Here is a 20,514-nt window from a genome sequence, read left to right as displayed (position 1 = left end):
AGTGAGCCTGTCCTGAGGGTGTGAGGATAGGAGAGCCATCCCTGTCTCTTGTCCGGTGTGTGGTGGCACAGATGAGGGAGAGGTGCCCTGCTTCCCTCCTTTGTCACTCACTACCTATGACAGGTGGGAAAGCTGGCCCCAGGGTCATGAGAGTGAGAGAACTGGCCATGTCGTTCACAAGCTGCAACACTCAGTCACAATTCTACTGCCTTCCAGGCAGGCCCTGCTTCCTTGCCTGGGGAGTAGGGTAGAGCTGACCCTGGTTGTCGAGATGGCCAGAGAGTGAGGGAGGGAGCAGGAGGCTGACTAGGCCCAGGTCCACGGCTTTGAACTGGCCCACCTCATCATCTACCCCATCGATAAACTGCTAGAGGTCATGAAGAGGCCTGTCCTACAGATTTAAAACAATAGGACACTGGGCAACAACAGGATATCTTAGAGGCGTTCCAGTGAGGAGATCCAGTATGATAGTGTACGAGAAGCCAGAGTCCTCAAACTAGACCAATGACTCATTACAATGAATATTTGTAAGGAAAGAAGTGTAGATAAAGGGGTATACTGTGTGTCACGCTTTGCACACTATAGATTTCACAATGAGATTATTTTCTTCTCTGCAATGGTGGAGGACAAGTACAAGGGGGAAGGGAGATGAGTGAGATTGGGGTGCATGATGTGACATTCACAAAGAACCAGTAAAGTGGTGAAAAAGGTTTTACTGTTATTTAGTTGGTCTCTATTTTGTCTACAGGATGAAGATTGGACCAGAAGCTAAAAGGCTTGATTAATGCGAGAGAGCAAGAGTGCCTTTAGCTTTTGCTACTCTGGCTGACAGACACAGTTGATGAGACATGCTGGGTGGACAGCACACCTCTGGAGGAGCCAGCATCCTGTGGCAGCTGAGTGACAGCAGGTGTATCTTGGGCCAAACATCTCTATCAGGACTTTTTCCTTTCCTTTTTATTTTCTTTTCTTTTTCTCAAACAATATATCCTGACTATAGTTTCCCCTTCCTCTAGTCTTCCTAGTTCCTTCCTATCTCCCCTGACCTCTGGATCTACTCCCTTTCTGCCTCTCTTTAGAAAAGAACAGGCTTCTAAAAAGATAACCATCAAGTATGACAAAATTTAAAAAAAGGTATTAAGATAAAACAAGAACTATCAGATATAGCAACGCAGCAGGGTGAAAAATGTCCCAAGAACAGGCACAAGTGTCAGAAACTCATCTTTTCTCACACTCAGCAATCCCATAAGATACTAAGCTAATAGTTATAATATATATCAGAGACATCTCAGGCTCCTTTTAATACATCAGTTTGCATAGAAATAAAGAGGTTTCTATGGAGGCCAAATACTGTCCACACAACATCTTGCCAATCGAGACATAGATAACAGATGCCCTTGTCCCCTGGTCCTGAGTGTCCTTGGCATCTTATTCCTTGGTAACCCTTTAGAGGGTAAGAAGACACAGCACACTCCCACACAGTAGAACCACCCATTTGGTTTTATTGATATTTGAATCCTCAACTCTGCACATTATGCTTGATGAGTAACTCCTCGATAAGGAGGTACTGATTAAGTTTGGCTTCCTACAGTGAAATGTGAAAGATATTTGTGAGTAAATGATTCAGGATGACCTGTAATTGGGCTGCGAATTAGCTTCTTTGCCTGAGTACAAAGGAACAATAATTGGTGCTTTGAAATAGGTTTTACCCACATATGGCCTTGGCATACAAATTTTGCTCCTGGGATTATGGTGAGTCACATTCTTGGCAGTGGGCAGAGCTGGTAGGTGGGAACAGAGACTCAGGGCCATGAGGTAGGTTGAGAACATATGTCAAAACTTGAATTCAAGATACATTGGTCCTTTTTTTGCTAATCCTGTTACAGCTAGTCATAGCCATGGTTTTATAGCCAGTCTTCTTGGATGGTCTCTGAAACCCTGAGCTGAAGCATGCCTTGCTTTTTGAGGCACCACTTTTCAGATAGTTCACCTTCAAAGTGAGCCTAGGTCCTATTTGGCAACAGGTTTCCTCTCCTGTGAGAATCTGTGCTCATGGTTGGAAGTTCTCACGATCCTCAGTCATCCTGAAAACAGATGAAGCAGCAGAGGCATCTCTTCTATGCCTGTTTTGGGAGGACTGGCATGCCAGAAGCATGGAGTACAAGCATCCATGGTCTGGTAAGAGCTTCATAATTATCTGAATAAACAAGGATGGCTGGGGTGTATTGTAGGACATACTTAATCACACTTAGTTCCCCAGGCTAGAGAGGGGTATGGCCGAGAGCCTGTGGAGAATTGGGTCCTAGGAAGCCAGAGAAGGTGTTGCTTAAAGGTCTCTGAGGAACCAGGCACACACCAGATTCCTGGGTATTTCTATTCTTTCCCCTCATTCTGCCCAATGGTGGTGACTGATTTCCACAGTCTATTTGGAGCCAGAATCAATTAAGAGATGTCTAGGCACATCTGGTTTCTTGACTAGGTCCACTAAAGTGTGGAAACTCAGCCAAAATGTGAGCAGCACCCTGCACAGGGAGTTCAAATATGAAGAGGTCAAGGGGAAAAACTTTTGCATTTTGCCTGATTGCCTTTGTGTCTCACTGGTGTAAGTTCACCTACTCTGTTGCTGCCACCACTACTACCTTCATCATCAGAACCCAGATTCTTCAGGTTTCCAATGTGGACTGAAGACTTTGTGGCTCTGCAGGACTCTGGCAAACCTTCAACATCAGAAGTGGGGTAGTTGAGATCACCAGCCTCATTCACTGAGCTGTGATGGGGTCTCAACCTTTCCAGAGTGAAGACAGACAATGCTGTACTATCCAAACCATACTGTATAAGCCAACATAATAAACTTCTTTTAAGTTTATATTAATTCCATGGGTTTGTTCTACCCTTCTGAAGAACTTAACATATCATGTGATATGGTTCTGAGAATTACAATGAATTATGAATTTGAAAGGCGATGGGGCCAATGAACCAACTTGTTGGGAATCTCAGCTGGATGAACTTCCATCCTCCCATCATGCAAATGCATCTGCTCACCATTCAGGAGTCCTGAGCCTGTCTACCAGGTGCTTATGGGCAGTGCTAGCTTGGTTAGCCCATTAGCTTTGGGGGAAGATGTAGGGAGTGCTGGACAGCAAATAGAAGCTAGGTCTGGGACCAAGGCTGTTCTGTGACTTTTAAATCTCCAGCATACATGGACCTTCCATATCATCTTATCCTTAGCCTCACAACTGCCCAAGTAGTCCAGAGCAAGCATTGTTCAAAACTCAGAATAGGTAGGAGGCTGTCAACCTTCTGGAGGCACAGTAAGTAGCTTTAGAAAAGTCTGGAACATTCCTTTCTTCACTTCCTAGGCTGCAGAAATCTGGGATCTGCAAAGATAAGACCAGCACTCAAACGAGACAGGGCACAAGTACCCATGCTAGTCCACCCAGATGTGAAGCTGCCATGTCCTCAGACTCTTGTCTTGGTGACCAGACACAGCAGAATACTGGAATAGTACTCTTTTATATCTCTGGCACTTAGAATCCCAAACTCACTCTTAACACAAGACCATTACTACCATTTATATAAGCACATCCTCCATCATGGATAGGTTACTCTCTTATCGTGAAGCATGACATCTGCCTTTTCACCTTTACCTTTCCTTTGGTCTGTCCTAGTCCATAGTGAATATTTCCTCTCTCACCTTCAAGTTCCCATCTTTGTTTACTTGGCTGCAATTAAAATCTTCTTACTTGAGGTATCAACTGCCACAAGGAATAACTGACCAAATGATCTTGAGGTAAAGCTGGACCTCAGAATTGTGCTATGAAAAAACAGAAATATAAGCATAGGACTGCACTGCATAGATTAATAGCAGGGTTTTTAATTTGATATTTATCTAAGGAAATAAAATCTTCACAGGGGAGGCACCCAATTATATCAGCATTATATCAGCTTCATTTCAGATTCCTCTGCTCCTAGGAATCTAAGAATTTAGTTTAAAGTTAACCTTTCACTCTTCCAGAGCTAGGTCACTCTTTTTTTTTTTAATTAACTTGAGTATTTCTTATTTACATTTCGAGTGTTATTCCCTTTCCCGGTTTCCGGGCAAACATCCCCCTAATCCCTCCCCCTCCCCTTCTTCATGGGTGTTCCCCTCCCCACCCTCCCCCCATTGCCGCCCTCCCCCCAACAATCACGTTCACTGGGGGTTCAGTCTTAGCAGGACCCAAGGCTTCCCCTTCCACTGGTGCTCTTACTAGGATATTCATTGCTTCCTATGAGGTCAGAGTCCAGGGTCAGTCCATGTATAGTCTTTAGGTAGTGGCTTAGTCCCTGGAAGCTCTGGTTGCTTGGCATTGTTGTTCATCAGGGGTCTCGAGCCCCTTCAAGCTCTTCCAGTTCTTTCTCTGATTCCTTCAATGGGGTCCTATTCTCAGTTCAGTGGTTTGCTGCTGGCATTCGCCTCTGTATTTGCTGTATTCTGGTTGTGTCTCTCAGGAGAGATCTACATCCGGTTCCTGTCAGCCTGCACTTCTTTGCTTCATCCATCTTGTCTAATTGGATGGCTGTATATGTATGGACCACATGTGGGGCAGGCTCTGAATGGGTGTTCCTTCTGTGTCTGTTTTAATCTTTTCCTCTCTATTCCCTGCCAAGGTTATTCTTGTTCCCCTTTTAAAGAAGGAGTGAAGCATTCACATTTTGATCATCCGTCTTGAGTTTCATTTGTTCTAGGCATCTAGGGTAATTCAAGCATTTGGGCTAATAGCCACTGATCAATGAGTGCATACCATGTGTGTTTTTCTGTGATTGGGTTAGCTCACTCAGGATGATATTTTCTAGTTCCAACCATTTGCCTATGAATTTCATAAAGTCATTGTTTTTGATAGCTGAGTAATATTCCATTGTGTAGATGTACCACATTTTCTGTATCCATTCCTCTGTTGAAGGGCATCTGGGTTCTTTCCAGCTTCTGGCTATTATAAATAAGGCTGCGATGAACATAGTGGAGCACGTGTCTTTTTTATATGTTGGGCCATCTTTTGGGTATATGCTCAAGAGAGGTATAGCTGGATCCTCAGGCAGTTCAATGTCCAATTTTCTGAGGAACCTCCAGACTGATTTCCAGAATGGTTGTACCAGTCTGCAATCCCACCAACAATGGAGGAGTGTTCCTCTTTCTCCACATCCTCGCCAGCATTTGCTGTCACCTGAGTTTTTGATCTTAGCCATTCTCACTGGTGTGAGGTGAAATCTCAGGGTTGTTTTGATTTGCATTTCCTAGGTCACTCTTAAGAAGAAGAGGCCATGATACTTGAGCATATTACTTGAGCACAGTGGTGGAATATGTTCTTAGCTCATGCAAGACTCTAGGTTTGATTCTCATATCACCAAAATAACACACACCCACACATTCCCCCTCCCACCCACCCCCCCCAAATTGGAGAGACAAATATTAATAATATTGTCATTTTATATCAGCCTCCCCAACCTTTTTCGAGGTTCAGTGCCTGTTAAAGCAACCACCAGACAAAAGCAAGGACCTGTTCTTAATGTTATGTGCATCAGTAGTTCTCAAAATATTGCAGCAGAAGAACTACCGATTCCTGAGGCTGTATAACACATCCATTTCCCAAGCCACATGGGCTAAGGGGAATCTCTGGCTAATTTAATCTCTGATTCCTTAGCTCATCTATTGTCTGTAATCTAAAACGGATGCAAGACAATCAGCTGAGGACACACTGCCATGTTATGCAGCCTCTGTTTTTCGCTGGTCCCCACAGCTCTGTGTATTGGACTTGATTCCCAGCTACCCACACCAAGCTGGAGAGAGGTGCTCCTACTCATTAGGTGATCACCACTGCCATTGTTCACCACTCTGGTTCTTTCTCACAGGTCCTCGCTTCTTTTCCTGCTGAGACTCCATGCTGACTTTAAATGAGAAATGGCAGCTTTGGTTGGCAGGAGAACAGCCTATCTCCACTTCAGGGTGGCCACCTGGGTGCAGCTCATGAGTAGTTGGATCCAAGTTTATAAGCAAGACTATGAGTATGACAGGTACGTGTGGCATGAGGTAAGTTGTTGAAGATGTACATGAAGCTACACTAGGAGAGGCCCCATGCAGAAACCATGGATAAGTGATCTAGCTGACAGTTCCAGCTCAGGTACCAAAACATGTAAGTAAAATGACATGAAGATGATTTCAACTGACAGGAGCTCAAACCGTGAGGGTTTCCCAGAAAATCATCAGACATTATTAAAGATGAGCAAAGTTTGTCATTAACAAAGAAAGAATCTAAAGGCCATTGCAACAGGGGAGAGACTCGATTGTCATCCATGTACCCAACGTTCAGCTGTTTCGTTTGGATGTTTCAAAGAGGCAAAGTGGGAGAGTGGGAAATGTTGGAACTTGCAAGAATTCAGAAACTGAAAAACATTACAAAAAGCATGTGGAGAGGGGCTCCCTGTGAACTGCTATGTGTGCATGCTGACTGGCAGTTAGCAGAGTCACATTTCTGTTCTCTTCCAGGCACTGAAGAAGGTGAGCCCTATCCTTCCAGGTGATTACACTGAAAAGGAATGACTTTCAGGTCCCTGAGACTCCTGGGCTGTAGGAGACAGCCAAAGGCAAAAGAGAAGACCTCTTAGTTCTATGCTTTCAGTAAATACTCTTAGAAAAAGATTTATGCAAGCTGTCTTAGAACAAATAATAAATTCCCTTGAGTCCTTGAGCTTTGCTAAACAGTAATTTGGGTGCCTGGAGGTGTGGTAGCATACTTCCTTAGGCTGCTAGAAACCATCATGGAGTTTGATTATAATGAGTACTGCAGAGGTTTGGATGTTGCTGTTGCTCCTCCTCCTCCTCATCCTCCCCCTCCTCATCCCCCCTCCTCCTCCTCTTCTTCTTCTTCTTTTCCCTCCTCCTCCTCCTCTTCCTCCTCTTCCTCCTCTTCCTCCTCTTCCTCCTCTTTCTCCTCTTCCTCCTCCTCCTCTTCTTCTCCTTCTCTTCCTCCTCCTCCCCTTCCTCCTCCTCCTCTTCTTCTTCTCCACTTCCTCTTCCTCCTCTTCCTACTTCTTCCTTTTCTTCCTCCTCCTCCTTTTCCTCCTACCAGAGTAGTCTTCACACTACAATCCAGGCTTGCTTGGAACTCATGGGGATCTTCCTGCCTTAGGCTCCATAGTCCTGGCTTTGTAGACATGCGGCACCATCCTTAACTTCAGTGGGAGGATTAGTGTCAAGAGCTTTTGCCATTTTCAGCATCGTGGGGAAGAAATAAGCTGTCACTCTGTGTTCTGAAATGTCCTGCTCCGTTGAACACATGGCCACACAAAGTGATGGTTGATCTTACAACAGTAAGCTTGGGACTAGTTTATGCATCAGTTGAAACATAGGTTTGTAAAGTAAAAATCAGCCTGTTAAGGAGCTGGGATGTTATAATTTTGGAGCTCTAGTCTAAAGAATGCTCAGTGACTGGCTAAATGGGTTAAAAAAGGAAGACTTCCTCTGTTTAACTTGACAGTCTGCCTGTGCTCTAGGTTAGTGTTGGGTAGTGAGATCAGGGGTCTTATGGTGGGAAAAGCAAATCACTACCCACCAAAATTGTATCAACTATATGAGGAAAAGCTTAATTGGCTGATAATGAAGCTCACAGGGAGTTGTAGCACAGAACCATGTAGTACAGAAGGGCCAATAGGGGTCTACTGTGGGTTACTCCCACTGATTAGAGTCAAAGAAGTCACACCACAGAATGTCAGCAGATCAGATTTTGGATAGTCCTTATTTCAGCACCAATAATTTACACACAAGAAGCATAAAGCAGAGGGGACATGCATGCTCTTTTGAGCAGTCTCCATGATGGAGGAAATGCTTTAAAGTTTCATATTTTACAATGAATACTTTATACCTCATTGACTTAAAACCATTTTTCAAGTTAATGAATCAGTGCCACTTTCTGCAATCCTGACTCCATAATCCAGATCCCCTCACATCTCTTATATGCCTTTGTCCAACATCCTTGCAAGGCATGAAGGGATTAAAAACAAAGAAGCACATCTTTGTTGCAGAGTTGACCAAAGCCCATAATTTTCTGTGGTAGAATTGAGGCGTCTGCTCATTTCTCTGCTTCCAGTTTAGACTAAACAGACCATTTGCTTCCTCGGCACTCTATGTCTCCTTTAAGCACAGGAAAGAACTCAGGAAAATGATTAATATCAGACATTGGCTGAGTGGAACCTGAGCTCTTTGGGCTCATCTGACAGATCCTGTGTGAGTGGGCACCTTGCAGGGACATTTTGTTCTTAAGCAACATTAATGATTCCTGAACGTTGTGTGGCTGTTGCTGGAACCTGCAATGGGAGTTGAGCTCTGTGTCTTGGGTCTGAGTAGCTCATAAAGTTTAGCTTCCACAACACTGTTTTTCATTTGCTAAAGCTTCATCTGCTCTTCCTGCTTCTTAACGTTGCATTAATTATTTAATTAACTTGTTTTATTATAGTACAATAAGTTCATACCCAGCTCCCACTTTCCTCTTTCAATTCTCCCTATAGTTCATTCCAACATATCCTGCCCCTAGCCCCATGTTCTCTTTTCTTCAAAAAAAAAATCCACGAAGTCCCAATTAATACTGTCCATATGTGCATGAGTTTTGGGGCCATCCACAGGAGCACAAAAACACACCAATTGGAACACTCTAAAAAAAAAAACCTACAAAAAAAATGACACCACCGACTACCTCCCCCAGCAGCTATCAACGGCCTGCAGCTCTTCAGTAAGGTCTGGGGCCTGGAGAGCAGCATCCCTGCTATGATGGAAATTTTGGTTGGTTTGTCAGTTTGAATCAGACATGACTACTCACAGTCTTGGGCATTTCAGCTTAGCCCCCAGCTGCTGGTGCTGTATGGGGAGGCTTAGGAGGAAGTGTAACACTGGGGGTGGGCTTTGAGAGTAAAAATGTCTTGCCTCCTTTCAGTCTTCTTTCTCTGTTTTGTTGTTGCCATTCAGGATATGAGCTCTTAATTTCTTATTCCTTCCATCACGACTGCAGTCTGCTGCCACACTGACCCCCACCCCCCAGCAACATGGACTCTACCCTTTGGAACCTTAAGCCAACACAAAGGCTCCTCAAGGTTGCCCTGGTCATGTTGTTACACCACAACGGAAATGTAATTCATCCAACAGCCAGCCTAGTACCTTCCTATACTGGGAAAGCTAGCCAGTAGGCAGGATATTTCTTGATCAGTTAGAGGCTGATTTCTCTGTGTCCTGTAGCCAAAGTATGTGGTGCCTTCAGCAACAGGCTCTCACCATTTTGCTATGGTGGGCTACCAGGGGTAAGGTAAGAGCCTGTGCTGTTTTGGGACTTCTGGGTCTGCCCTGACCAACAAAGAAGGCAACCTGAACCTCACACTGAGATTTTCACTTAATGATCCTTGTCCTCTGGGAGTGACCTTGTCCTTCCACAGAGGGTAGTTCTTCTTGAACTCTTGTTTAGAGTTGCAATTTAGAATTAGATTACTAACTAGAGAATTTTCAATAAGATTTTTATATACATCCTTGGTTTCAGTTGACCCACATGCTACTCCCTTCTCCACCCAGACTGGGTTTAATACCTCAACCCTCAAACTCAGGCTTCTTCCATATTGTATATATTCTACTATCCCTCTAGTGTATATGTTTAATTGAATTAATTAATTGAGGTCATAGGCTTTCATGTTGCTTTTATAAACCCTTCCTTCAAGTTAGCTCTTCCTATGCCTCCAGTATCCCCCACACTCCCACAACCTTTCCTACTTATGCCTCCTTTTCTCCAGGATCCTCCCTCTGTGCTTTTGTTTTGCCTATAATCTATGGTCTTATCTTCCTTAACACAGTCCTCCTGTTATTATATAAAGTACACACTACGTGTCAGTCAGGGGACTAGGATAGGAAATAAGAGATATGTCTGTTGAGGTTAATAAGCCATGTGCTCCACTTTTCTCTTCTTCTCCCACTTCCCTTCCTCAGCTCAGCACACCTCTATGGGGAAACCTTCCTCACAGACTCCTGCTGCTACTGTGGAGGCTGGAGATATGAAAGGTAGGGAACCTTTTGCCATCAGCAACCCACACATATTCTTCAAACCAATGTCCCCATTAGTAAAGCTGGTGTTTTGAACTGACTAATCATGTGTACTTTCTGTTTGATTAGAGACCTCAGTTGCAAGAGGATGATTAATTCAAACCCTTAGCATATCACTGTATCACTGTTCTATGTTTTTTCCTTTTAGTTTATTGCTCTGAGTTTAAAACCGAGATATCTCAATCCCTAGGCTAGTCCATGAGATCAGGGGCAAGCTCATGATTACAGCTCCCCTCTAATGTCAAGATGTTCTTTTCTTTTAAAACTATGTCTTTGATATTTCTTTGAGTATGTTAAACATACACATAGTGCATTTTCATTATATTTATGCCTGGCTCCTCTCTCTTAACTCCTCTCGGATCTAACTCCAACCTTTAGTCTCCCCCCCACCACACACACTTCCTATCCTTTTTATTTATCTATTTATTTTTAGCATATAAACCTCTGGTTCACTTCTCGCTTTCTATCAATCCAAAGTACTTTGAATCCATATGCAGTTTCTTGCTTTTGAAGTCTTTTTGATCTAGCTTATCAGTCTTTTCCTGGGGTCTAGATTTTAGAGTGCATTCATTTTTTTATTTAACTCCAATCTCTGTTCCTAATTCTAAGGTGATAATTGTCTTAGAGCAGTTTTTTTCCCAACTTTAAAACAGTGGATATTTTGAGATATGTTTGGTAAAAGGGAGGTCACCATTCTGTAGGATGCCCAGCAGCATCAGTGACCTCCACTGACAAGATGGTGGTAGCATTTCATTCATCTAGTCCCACTTGTAAAAATACAACACATTCTAGACATTGCCACACGTTTCCTGGGAAACTAAATTTCTAAGAGTGCAAGATGTGCAGGACACAGCAGGAGCAGAGTATGCCTTACTCATCCTAACAGCGTCAGGGGAGCCTTCCTAAGGACAGAGACATTTGGTCAGAAAATTGAAGGGTAAGAAGAGTTCCCAGAAAAAAAATAAAGAAAGAAAGCGTTCCCAGGTAGTCAGGAAAAGTTTTTTAAGGCACAAGCATAGAAGTAACCATAGTCTGTAATGCCACATTGATCAAACTTACCTTTCCTACCACCCAAAATACATCCTCAAAATTTCTAAGGGGTCACCTATCTAGTCCAGCTGTCTCTTTTTCAATGCATTTGCTTATACAACTAGTAGATTCCTTTCTATATGAGCAAATTTCACCTTTGCTGCCTAAACTTAGCCCTGCACTGTCTCTGAGCAATGATTATCTTCTTCATGTAAACTCCTCTAGATGTGAATTACCTTTTTAAAAAGCATCATGTCTTCCCTTAGGACACCAAGAAAGGAACTCGTAGTATAAGCTGAGGCTCTGACTACACCAAATTGGGTATTTCACTTCAAATTGTCATATTTTTTTTCAGTTCTTGTATGTGCTAGTCTGAATGAAAATGACACCCATAGACCCATAGAGAGTGGCACTGTTAGGAGATATGGCCTTGTTGGAGTAGGTGTGACCTTGCCGGATGAAGTGAATCACTTTGGGGTTTAAGATGCCCAAATCAGGTCCAATGTCATTCTCTTTTCCTGCTGCTTGCTGATCCAGATGCCGAGCTCCCAGCTGTCCCATAGAGGTGTCTCAGCACCATGTTTACATGCATGTCCACCATGATGATAATGAGCTAAACCTCTTCACTGTAAAGCATTCTCTACTAAACGCTTTTCTTTGTAAGAGTTGCCATGGTCATGGTGTCTCTTCACAGCAGTAGAAACCTGAAGATACTGCACATTCATGAGAATAAACTTATGTTCTACTCACCTGGGTTATGACTCATTGCATAATGTGCTTGACTACAGGTTGAGGAGGAGGGGATCTGGGAGGAGTGTAGGAGGAAGAAATTGATAGTAACTTCTTCCAGTTGCTAAACTCCATGGCAACACTGTGGGGGTGGCGAGTGTCTCACAGTAGGAGTAAATGAATCACAAGAAAACATCAATGGGTTTGGCCATTTATTGATGCCACACAGAGACAGCCTGTGATTACAATCTGGTTTTAATACTGAGGTACTTACTAATGGGGTACAGGAGGAGTGTAGGAATCAGCTGGTGAAGCAGCAATATAGAAACACAGGGGAGACAATGAGTTAGCCATGTTATGTCACGCCATTATTTTGGAGGACAATGGTAGGGAGAAATGCATTTTCCCCCATCACATTATTTTTAGTGACAGAACTTAAAAAAATACTTGAATTAAAAAAAATACTTGCATTAACAACAGGAGTAGCATCAAATGTATTAGATTGGTTATAGCACCAGGAAACTCAAGACATGTGGCCTGTGAGAGTGGATCACTGTGGATTGAGCACCAGAAAAGCTGTCCCAGAGCTTCATCTTGAAGTGAGAAAGGAGAAAACTAAGACTTTGCACTTTTCTAGGTTTGCAATATGTAGCTGTCAGAGAACTTCAGCTAACTGGATGGGAAATTAGGGTCTGAAATTATGTAATCTCTCAAATTGCTTCAGATTCTTGGTGGCGGTTGCTCAAAAGACTCTCAGAGCATTGCATTGGACAGCCAGCGAAGACATGCTGTCTCAGGAGACCAGAGGAAAGTGCCTGTGCTCTTGTTTAGGAAGACCTATGACTCAATAGTTATTCCTGCAAAGGAAAGCAATCCTTTGTTACAGGACATGATTCATGACTTGAACAAAGTGTTCACTATAAAGTTTCTAGGAATATTGTTTTCTTATGGCATAACACTTTTCTGATGTTAAAATTAAGTAGCTTATAACTTTTTGGAGAAGAACTAAGTCTATCACTCTGAAAAGCAATGTAAACCCAACATGATGAATGTAAGTACAAGGCTCCATGGTGGATCTGTCTGGCTCAGAGTACGACTCTAGTGTCTCTTGCTGAGCTTCTTGTTCACACCTTCAAGGTGTTGATGTGAAGGAGGAGATGGATGAAATAAACCAAGCCTTCACATTTGACCCCGTGAAGATACTATCCAGCTCTTGCTGTCAGTGTCATCCTGCTATTCAAGGTTCTTCCAGCATCTCAAGCATTAAAGATCCATGGAAACACTGATAGCCCACAGCTGAGCAGCTGACCAATGACTCCTACAGCAAACACTAATGACACATGGCATAGGACAGTCTCACCGTGGTAGAAGAAGAGGATGTCCATGATGCATGATCAGAGACCTATTTCCTGTACTTAAGAAAATGGAGAAAGATCTAGAATGGAGCACCTGGCCAGACTCTCCCCCGAGGCTCATGTTGTGCTCAACCACATGGGTCCCAAATGACATGGTCTATTTTTTTTGCACTGGAAAATCTGGCCTACTTTTAGTTTGTTGAGGTCAGTAGAAATCCAAGTTTGTTCCTGAGTTTTGTAAGCCTGGTCATACCCAGGACTCTGGTGTCATGTTCTTTATTCTGCTGTAGAACAGTACACATGGCTTATTAATTAACACTTTTGAAAGCCTATACTACTAGCCCTTGCAAAATTCCTCATTAGAAGGTCAAGTTCTCCTCTACTTTTTTCTCCATTTCTGCCACTAACAGATTAATGTAAGCATTTCTCTAAAATAGCTATTTCATCAGAGATTGTCATTGGCCAGCAATGTGTTTATGTAAAGACAGAATGCAAGAATGTATGCTTAACTATACATAATTCCCTGGCTTCAGTAAATGTGTATTTTCTCCTATTTCTGGTATACCTTGAATTTTATCCAAATCCCAGTGTTTTACTTTCCACAGGAATCGATCAGAATAATCCATGCTAGTGTCTTGAAAGAGTTTAAAAGTGCATCCTATATAATGCTATGTTCATGGTCTCAGAACAAATAAAACTGGCATTGGCCAGCAATACCATCTCACACAAAGCATATGTCTATAAGGAAGTTCATAGACACCTAGCCTTTCACATGACTATTTGTTAACATTCTGTTAGCTTTGCCACCATCTAGATATTAGCACCAAGTTCAATAGCACCATTCTGCTGAATGGACAGATAACTACAGGGAGCTGAGGGACACTGCACTCCAGAATGAAGATTCATATTGGTGCATAAGCCTTGAGTCCCACCGGAAGACATACATTGCCTCCTATCCTGTCAAGAGCTGGTTCTGGGGTCTTTCCCTGGGGCTTGCATCTCTCCACACATCCATTTTTCACTCAAGGTTCAGTCTACAGGCTCACCTGGAAATCTGCTCTGCGTTTGTGCTCACAGCCTACTGACATCAGTGAGGCGGGGTGATATCTAAAACAAGCATGTTTTAGTGTTCTATTTCACTTCTGTTTCAGTGTTCTGGACCCTCTTGACTTGCTTGCTCTCCATAAGGTTAGTTAGCCTCCATTTTTGATTCTGTGTGTATGTGTATACGCATGCACGTGTGTTGCTAGACACCAAACTTACAGCCTTGCACAACTGTGATAAATATGCATTCTACCCCAGCTCTTTATCTCTTTTAAAAGTTACTAATAGACACACTAAGGCACACTTTTTAGAACTTTTTTCTTCTAAACTATAAATTTCTACTAAATTCCTAGACTTAGTACAATTTACCTGATTTTTAAAAGTGGTTTGGCCTATAACTTCACTTTTTCTCTCAGGAGAGAAACAGGGTGTGCAGACAGCCCTAACCCTACTTGTAGCAGGTTTGTGTGTAATCTTTCTGCACAGGGATGATGGGAAGACCTGAGGTCATGACTCCGAAAGGGACAGGGCACTGGCAGACAGGAACACACATTTGTTCTGTGACAAGCTAACAAAGCCAGTAAAGTTTGAGGGACAAGGACCATTTTCTTTCTTATGCTAGCTAGAAGTTGATTCTGTTCATTTGCATTTTAAGGACTTTTAATAGAAATTGAAGTAAAGTAAAAAATGACTTCTTGACCGCCAATCTAATGCCCCTAGGCTGCATCTGATGCCCCTGTCTCCTTAATCTCAAATCTCCATGGTTTGTCCCAAGATTCTAGGTTTCCAGTTGTGAAGTCCTACAGTGATGGAGAACAGACAGGGCACCATAGCTAGCATCTTTTTCCTGTCCTTATTGACTACTGAGATAGATGGTCCTAAAACTTGCCTCATGGCTTTTAAACAGTGGCTACCCAAGGCACCTAAGGGGGATATATTCATGAAGACAAATTTAAAAGATTATCTGTTTCCTGGGTAAGTGTGTCTCTGTTTCTTGAGGTAGTTTGGGAAAAAAACAGGTTTCTATTTTCATCTTTAAAGGGGGAAAGACATATTTTCACAGACTTGCCTAATCTGGCACTTTCCCAAGGAACTCATCTCAACTGCTGCAGCATCATTCTCTCAAATACTTCGTCTTCCTATTGGGGAGCAGCCAGCCCCAAGCTTTCTGTGAGAAACATTTAGTGACTAGACACACACATTGCGTTTTGTTTTGTTATGACCCAAAGTTGAACCTAGAATGTACAAAGTGAAATATTAGTGAAGTGGCCTTCTGGACCATGTTCTTGGGTATCAGGCTGTGGAAGCCCATGATGGTGGCTTCTTTCTGAACCTAGAGCGTGTCATGATTTTGGAGCATCTGCTGTTTTCTTTGCCTCTGGGTGTGGATGCTCTGTGTCTGTGGACACGAGAGACAGCACTGGACTCGTACTGATGGCACCGAGCACTTCTTCATGGATTTTAGTGTCTGGCAGAAGCTGGTTGAAAGTCTGTCCTTCGTGCAAGTTAAATCTGTGGGAGAAGAGGACAGTAAGAAATAAATCATGAAGGCCATCAACACAGAGACCTTCAACTGGTCATCACACAGAGAATGAGAGGCTTTGGAGTGCTCAGCCCTCAACAGAGTCATACATCTCACAGTCCTTCCCACAAGGCTTAACGATATTTGAGGAAGAGAAAGAAGAAAACTAGGATCAGAAGGGATGGGAAACAGTGGATTCTGGACACAACAGGGCAATTGCACATTGAATTCACAGCATCAAAACAGCATGGACAAACCCTGTGCAAGCTCAAGCCAGAAAAATCCCTCAGGGTAGAGACAGGAAAAGGACATTAAATCTTAGCATGAGCTGAGGAGCTATTGACTTTGATAGCTGCTGGAAAAGAGACAGTTTTCTTTAATGATGTGATGCCTCATGGTTTGGGCACAGGCTAGGGTAGGTTCCCACTCGCAAGACCAGTTGGATGTTAATATACAGCTGGGTTCTGAAACTTCACAAGGGCAAAGTTAAATTCAAGGACAATTTCTCTCTCTCTCTCTCTCTCTCTCTCTCTCTCTCTCTCTCTCTCACACACACACACACACACACACACACATACACACCACACCATACCACACCACACCTCTGTGGAAAACTGCTGGGCAATGTGATGGCCAGAAGAAAAATGCTTACAGGTGTGGTTTTGGGGGGGAAAGTATGATAGCTCTGAGCCCTTATGATCTCTAATGTTGTAGATAAGACCTAGCACTCCTAGTAACCCATGTTCTACCCTTTAAATACACCAAACAAGAAAACAAAGCTGTTCTCTTTTTTTTCAGTAAAAGGAACCTAGACAGTCTGTGTGTCTCTCTGCCACTCTCTTTCAGGAACTCCAAGATTTGACATTTGATGCTCCAGCAGTGGCAGTTGGGCAACATGAATTGGACTCAACAGTGAAGATTAAAAGAAGATTAAAACTTAGGTGAGGGGAAAGGGAGAAGTTAATGAGGGAGCAGCTCAGGGAGAGAGGGTAAAAAATGTTCAAAGTATATTATACGAAATTCTCAAAGAATTTCTCAGTAAAACCAGTACTTTAAAACGATCAAAGGCTGTCCTTTGCAGGAGAAAGAGTGTAACTTCTACTAATGTAATACTTTGTGTGTCTGACAAGAAAGGATCCATAGCAGCTCATAATAGTAAATATTCAACAAATCATCATGTATCAGGCATTGTAGAGTGTTTATGTTAATCTGGCGTCATTCCTGTGTGGTCATGTTAGGTATTCCCATTGTACCACGGCTGCCTGGTAGACCAAGGATATCCACTCACTTTTTGTCTTCGGGTTCAGCTCTATGACTTGATTAAAGATGTTAGTAAATAAGATTCCTAGAGGGCCACTGGGTGTACAGGAGGATAAGCCTGTCCCAATAAGAATCTTGCTCACACAACTACCAGACAAAGAGGATGAGAGACACTGAAGCAAGTCTCCATACAACCTACAGCTTGCAGTCAGAAGTAGCCAGGCTAAATGGATACAGCATTGAATGGCTCAGTTCAACTATGAGTACAGAGGTGTTTTGCTCTGCAGCATTGTCAGGGAAACAACTGGACATGGCATTTTACACACTTCCCTGCATTTCATGTGTATCAACTTATTATTCCTTCCATTTCACAGGTGACAAAAAATATTCTATAGTAGGTAAGAACTGGCAAAGTGTTATCTAACTGGCAGGGCCAGATCTGTGCAGCAGACAGTGTTACTTTAGAACCCATTACTGCACTATTTAGAGTGCCCAGCAGTCAGCCAGCACAGTTCAGTAGAGAGGGGGATACAAATACACAGTGTCTTCTCTTCTATCTAAAACTATGTAGGTGAAGACATGAGGCATGGCCAAATACCCCCATTATCCATATGCATCTACTGCCTCAGTTCTAACTCCTGTCCTAGAGCTTCAAAGACTCCACTTAGTTTTCTTCATCTTGTTTTTCTCACACACTCAGAAAGTTAGAGTAGATTACATAAAAGGTCATTCATATGAAGTCATGTTGTCTCTCTTCTTTCCATTAGACAAGCTTTACTGGTCTTGAACTTGAAGAGCCTCCCTCCCAGTGCTAATAATATAGATACATGTCAGTCACTGATCCCAACTTTTATGCACACACTTCTCTAGGTGATTTTCCAAACACATTGGTCCACATACTAACAGTAGTGCTAGTTCTAGAAGGAATTCATTTCTGGAAAAAACCCAGTGAGTCCCAAATCACATATTTTTCTCTTTAAACCACCATTCCAAGAGTACACAGGGATGAATCGATGGCTCTGACCACATATGTAGCAGAAGATGGCTTTGTTGGGTATCAACAAGAGGAGAGGCACTTGGTCCTGTCAAGGCTTGATCCTCTAGTGCAGGGGAATGTCAGGGTAGGGAGGTGGGAGGGAGTGGGTGGGTAGGTGAGGGAGCACCCTCATAGAAGGAAGGGGAGAGGAGATAGGATAGTGGGTTTCTGAAGGGGAAACTGGGGAAGGAGATAACATTTAAAATGTAAATAAAAATATCCAATAAAACATGTAAAAAAAAAGAAAGTGAAATTGTCTCAGACTTCTCTCTCTCTCTCTCTCTCTCTCTCTCTCTCTCTCTCTCTCTCTCCTTCCTTTCTCTTTGTAACAGAAAACTTTAATATACTAATAGTAGCCCTTCAGAAAGATGTTTCCACCAACAGATAGTGTACTGTGTCCACACATTGTCCTGTGTAGACAGAAAAGTCAATAACTAGAAATTAAGGTCTTCTTGACTCTGAACCTGTATTTTTTGCTGCTCTGTTTTTTTTTTACCTTCTGATTATAGAGGCACACACTGCTTTTTATTTCCTTAGAAATTATTTTGCTGACTGTGCCCCCCCCCTTTTTTAAATCTGGGAAAAAATAGCTGTCTCTGTTAACTTTGTGAATCCTAATGTTTTTGTAAAATATAATGCAATAAAATATAATTAACACTATCATATCAAAGTTGGAACAGGAAATAAAAGAACAAGAGAAGGAAAAGATCCTAAGAGCAGAAACAAGCATTAGAGAGCCACTGTTCACTCAGGAATCTCAAGGAAACACTAAACGGCCAGCCATAAACACACATTCCAAAGACCCGGTGCAGACCCTTGCATGTTTGCTGCTTCAGTCTCTGAGCTCGTAAGAAACATAATGATCTCGGAAACCCCAATTTGTCTTTATTGTTGAATCTTTCTTTTCTCAGCACCCCCTAACTTAAGCCTCTTATTAAAACTCTGTCTCTCCTAGATGGCATAGAAAAATTGTCCATGATTTTTCTGAGTAACACTACTGTAAAATATCCCTTCGAGTTCATCATCTCCCATGTGCACACCAGAGTCACAGGCATTCTGCATTGGGGCAGGGCTATACATCAATGGGCTACTGCTTAGAACAACCCATGTTTCTGTTTGTAGAACAGAGTCCACAATGAAAACCCAGAAGTCACAGAACTTCCCAAATTTCTTAGCATCTAAAGTCCTTGCTGGTAGTAAATAGGAAAAATGTATATTGAAGTGCTCTTTGCTACACGTTCTTTCCCATAACTATGTTAGTTCTCTGGAGTTGCTACAAGCAAGGGAGAAGACAGAAAAGGTGTGAAGGCTTGGGGCTTGCCTTCTACCTTTCCACACTACTTCTTCGGGCCATGTTGGCTCACACAGATCCTTTCTGTCTCAGTCTCCCAAACTTGGGTTAGTATTGTGTTATTTGTTGAGTCAAATGGTGGGTGGGCCTTTTCTCCTGACGGTTAGTATGGCACCTTCCTGAAGAGGTGTCTGTGATAATATCTCTAGGAGGCCTCACAAGTCTGAAGTTTAAGGGCCTACTAGTTGAAGTACTACCCTGTGTACTGCTGAATGTGGTTGGATCAGGGAGTAGGGCACTATGGATGTAAGTACAATGCAAATTCAGACAGAGGTGTTCTGCAGTAGAGTAGGCTCTGCATCAAACATGATTAATAATGTCCTTTTGAGAAGAGAAGAGAGGAGGGGTGGGCAGGGGAAGGGAGGAAAAGGAGAGGAGAGGAGAGGCATGGGAAGCAGAGAAGAGAAGAGAAGAAAAGACAAGTGAGGCAGGCATGCATAGAGAGAAGACAGCCATGTTGAGAAACAGGCACCAAGAGGGAGGATATCAGAGGTGTCAATCAATATTAACACCCGTGAGCCAAGGAAAATCAAGCATTACTGAAAAGCACCAAAAGCTAGGAGAGAGAGCATGGACCTGGTTATAACTTGATCTCAGATTCCCAAACTGCAAACATTTAAAAGAAAAAATTCATGTTGTTAAGCCACTCAGTGTATTGGGAATTTATTGTAGTAGTCACAGGAGAATTAATACAACCTTCACTGTTAGCAACAACAATGACAACAGAATTCCCTGTGTTCAAGGAGATCTGTGCTGCATGGATTCATTTTCAGAGGAGTTTGTTTGCAGGCACATCTGTTCTTCCCTTTAAAATTTTTTTTTTATTTCTCTTCCTCTTCCTTCCTCTAAACCCTCTCATGTACCCCTTCCATGTCCTCCTTCCAGTTCATGGCCATATATACATATATGTATATATATGTGTGTGTGTGTGTGTATAATAGCTAATTGCTGTCACATTTCTAAATATAACCTGCTCAGTCTGTATATTGTTACTTCTGTATTTTCAGGGCTGACCTTTTTTGTACTGGACAACCAACTGGAATGCTATTCTCTGGGAAGAGCACCTCTTTCAGTTTT

At 42.6% G+C, this 20,514-nt stretch overlaps 1 protein-coding gene across 1 annotated transcript in view; it reads right to left on the bottom strand.

The window, feature by feature from the left end:
• Positions 1 to 12,068: 12,068 nt before the first annotated feature.
• Adamts12 (ADAM metallopeptidase with thrombospondin type 1 motif, 12) overlaps positions 12,069 to 20,514 on the bottom strand; it is a 294,742-nt gene continuing 286,296 nt past the window's right edge. The window contains exon 24 of the mRNA NM_001106420.4: positions 12,069 to 15,780. Coding sequence (NP_001099890.2) covers positions 15,602 to 15,780 — 179 coding nt within the window. The 3' untranslated portion in view covers positions 12,069 to 15,601. The remainder of the gene's footprint in view (positions 15,781 to 20,514) is intronic.

Source organism: Rattus norvegicus, chromosome 2 (assembly GCF_036323735.1).
Source record: "Rattus norvegicus strain BN/NHsdMcwi chromosome 2, GRCr8, whole genome shotgun sequence".
NCBI lineage: Eukaryota > Metazoa > Chordata > Mammalia > Rodentia > Muridae > Rattus > Rattus norvegicus.
Note: the sequence above shows the minus strand (reverse complement) of the source record. Positions and strands in the feature narration are given on the sequence as shown.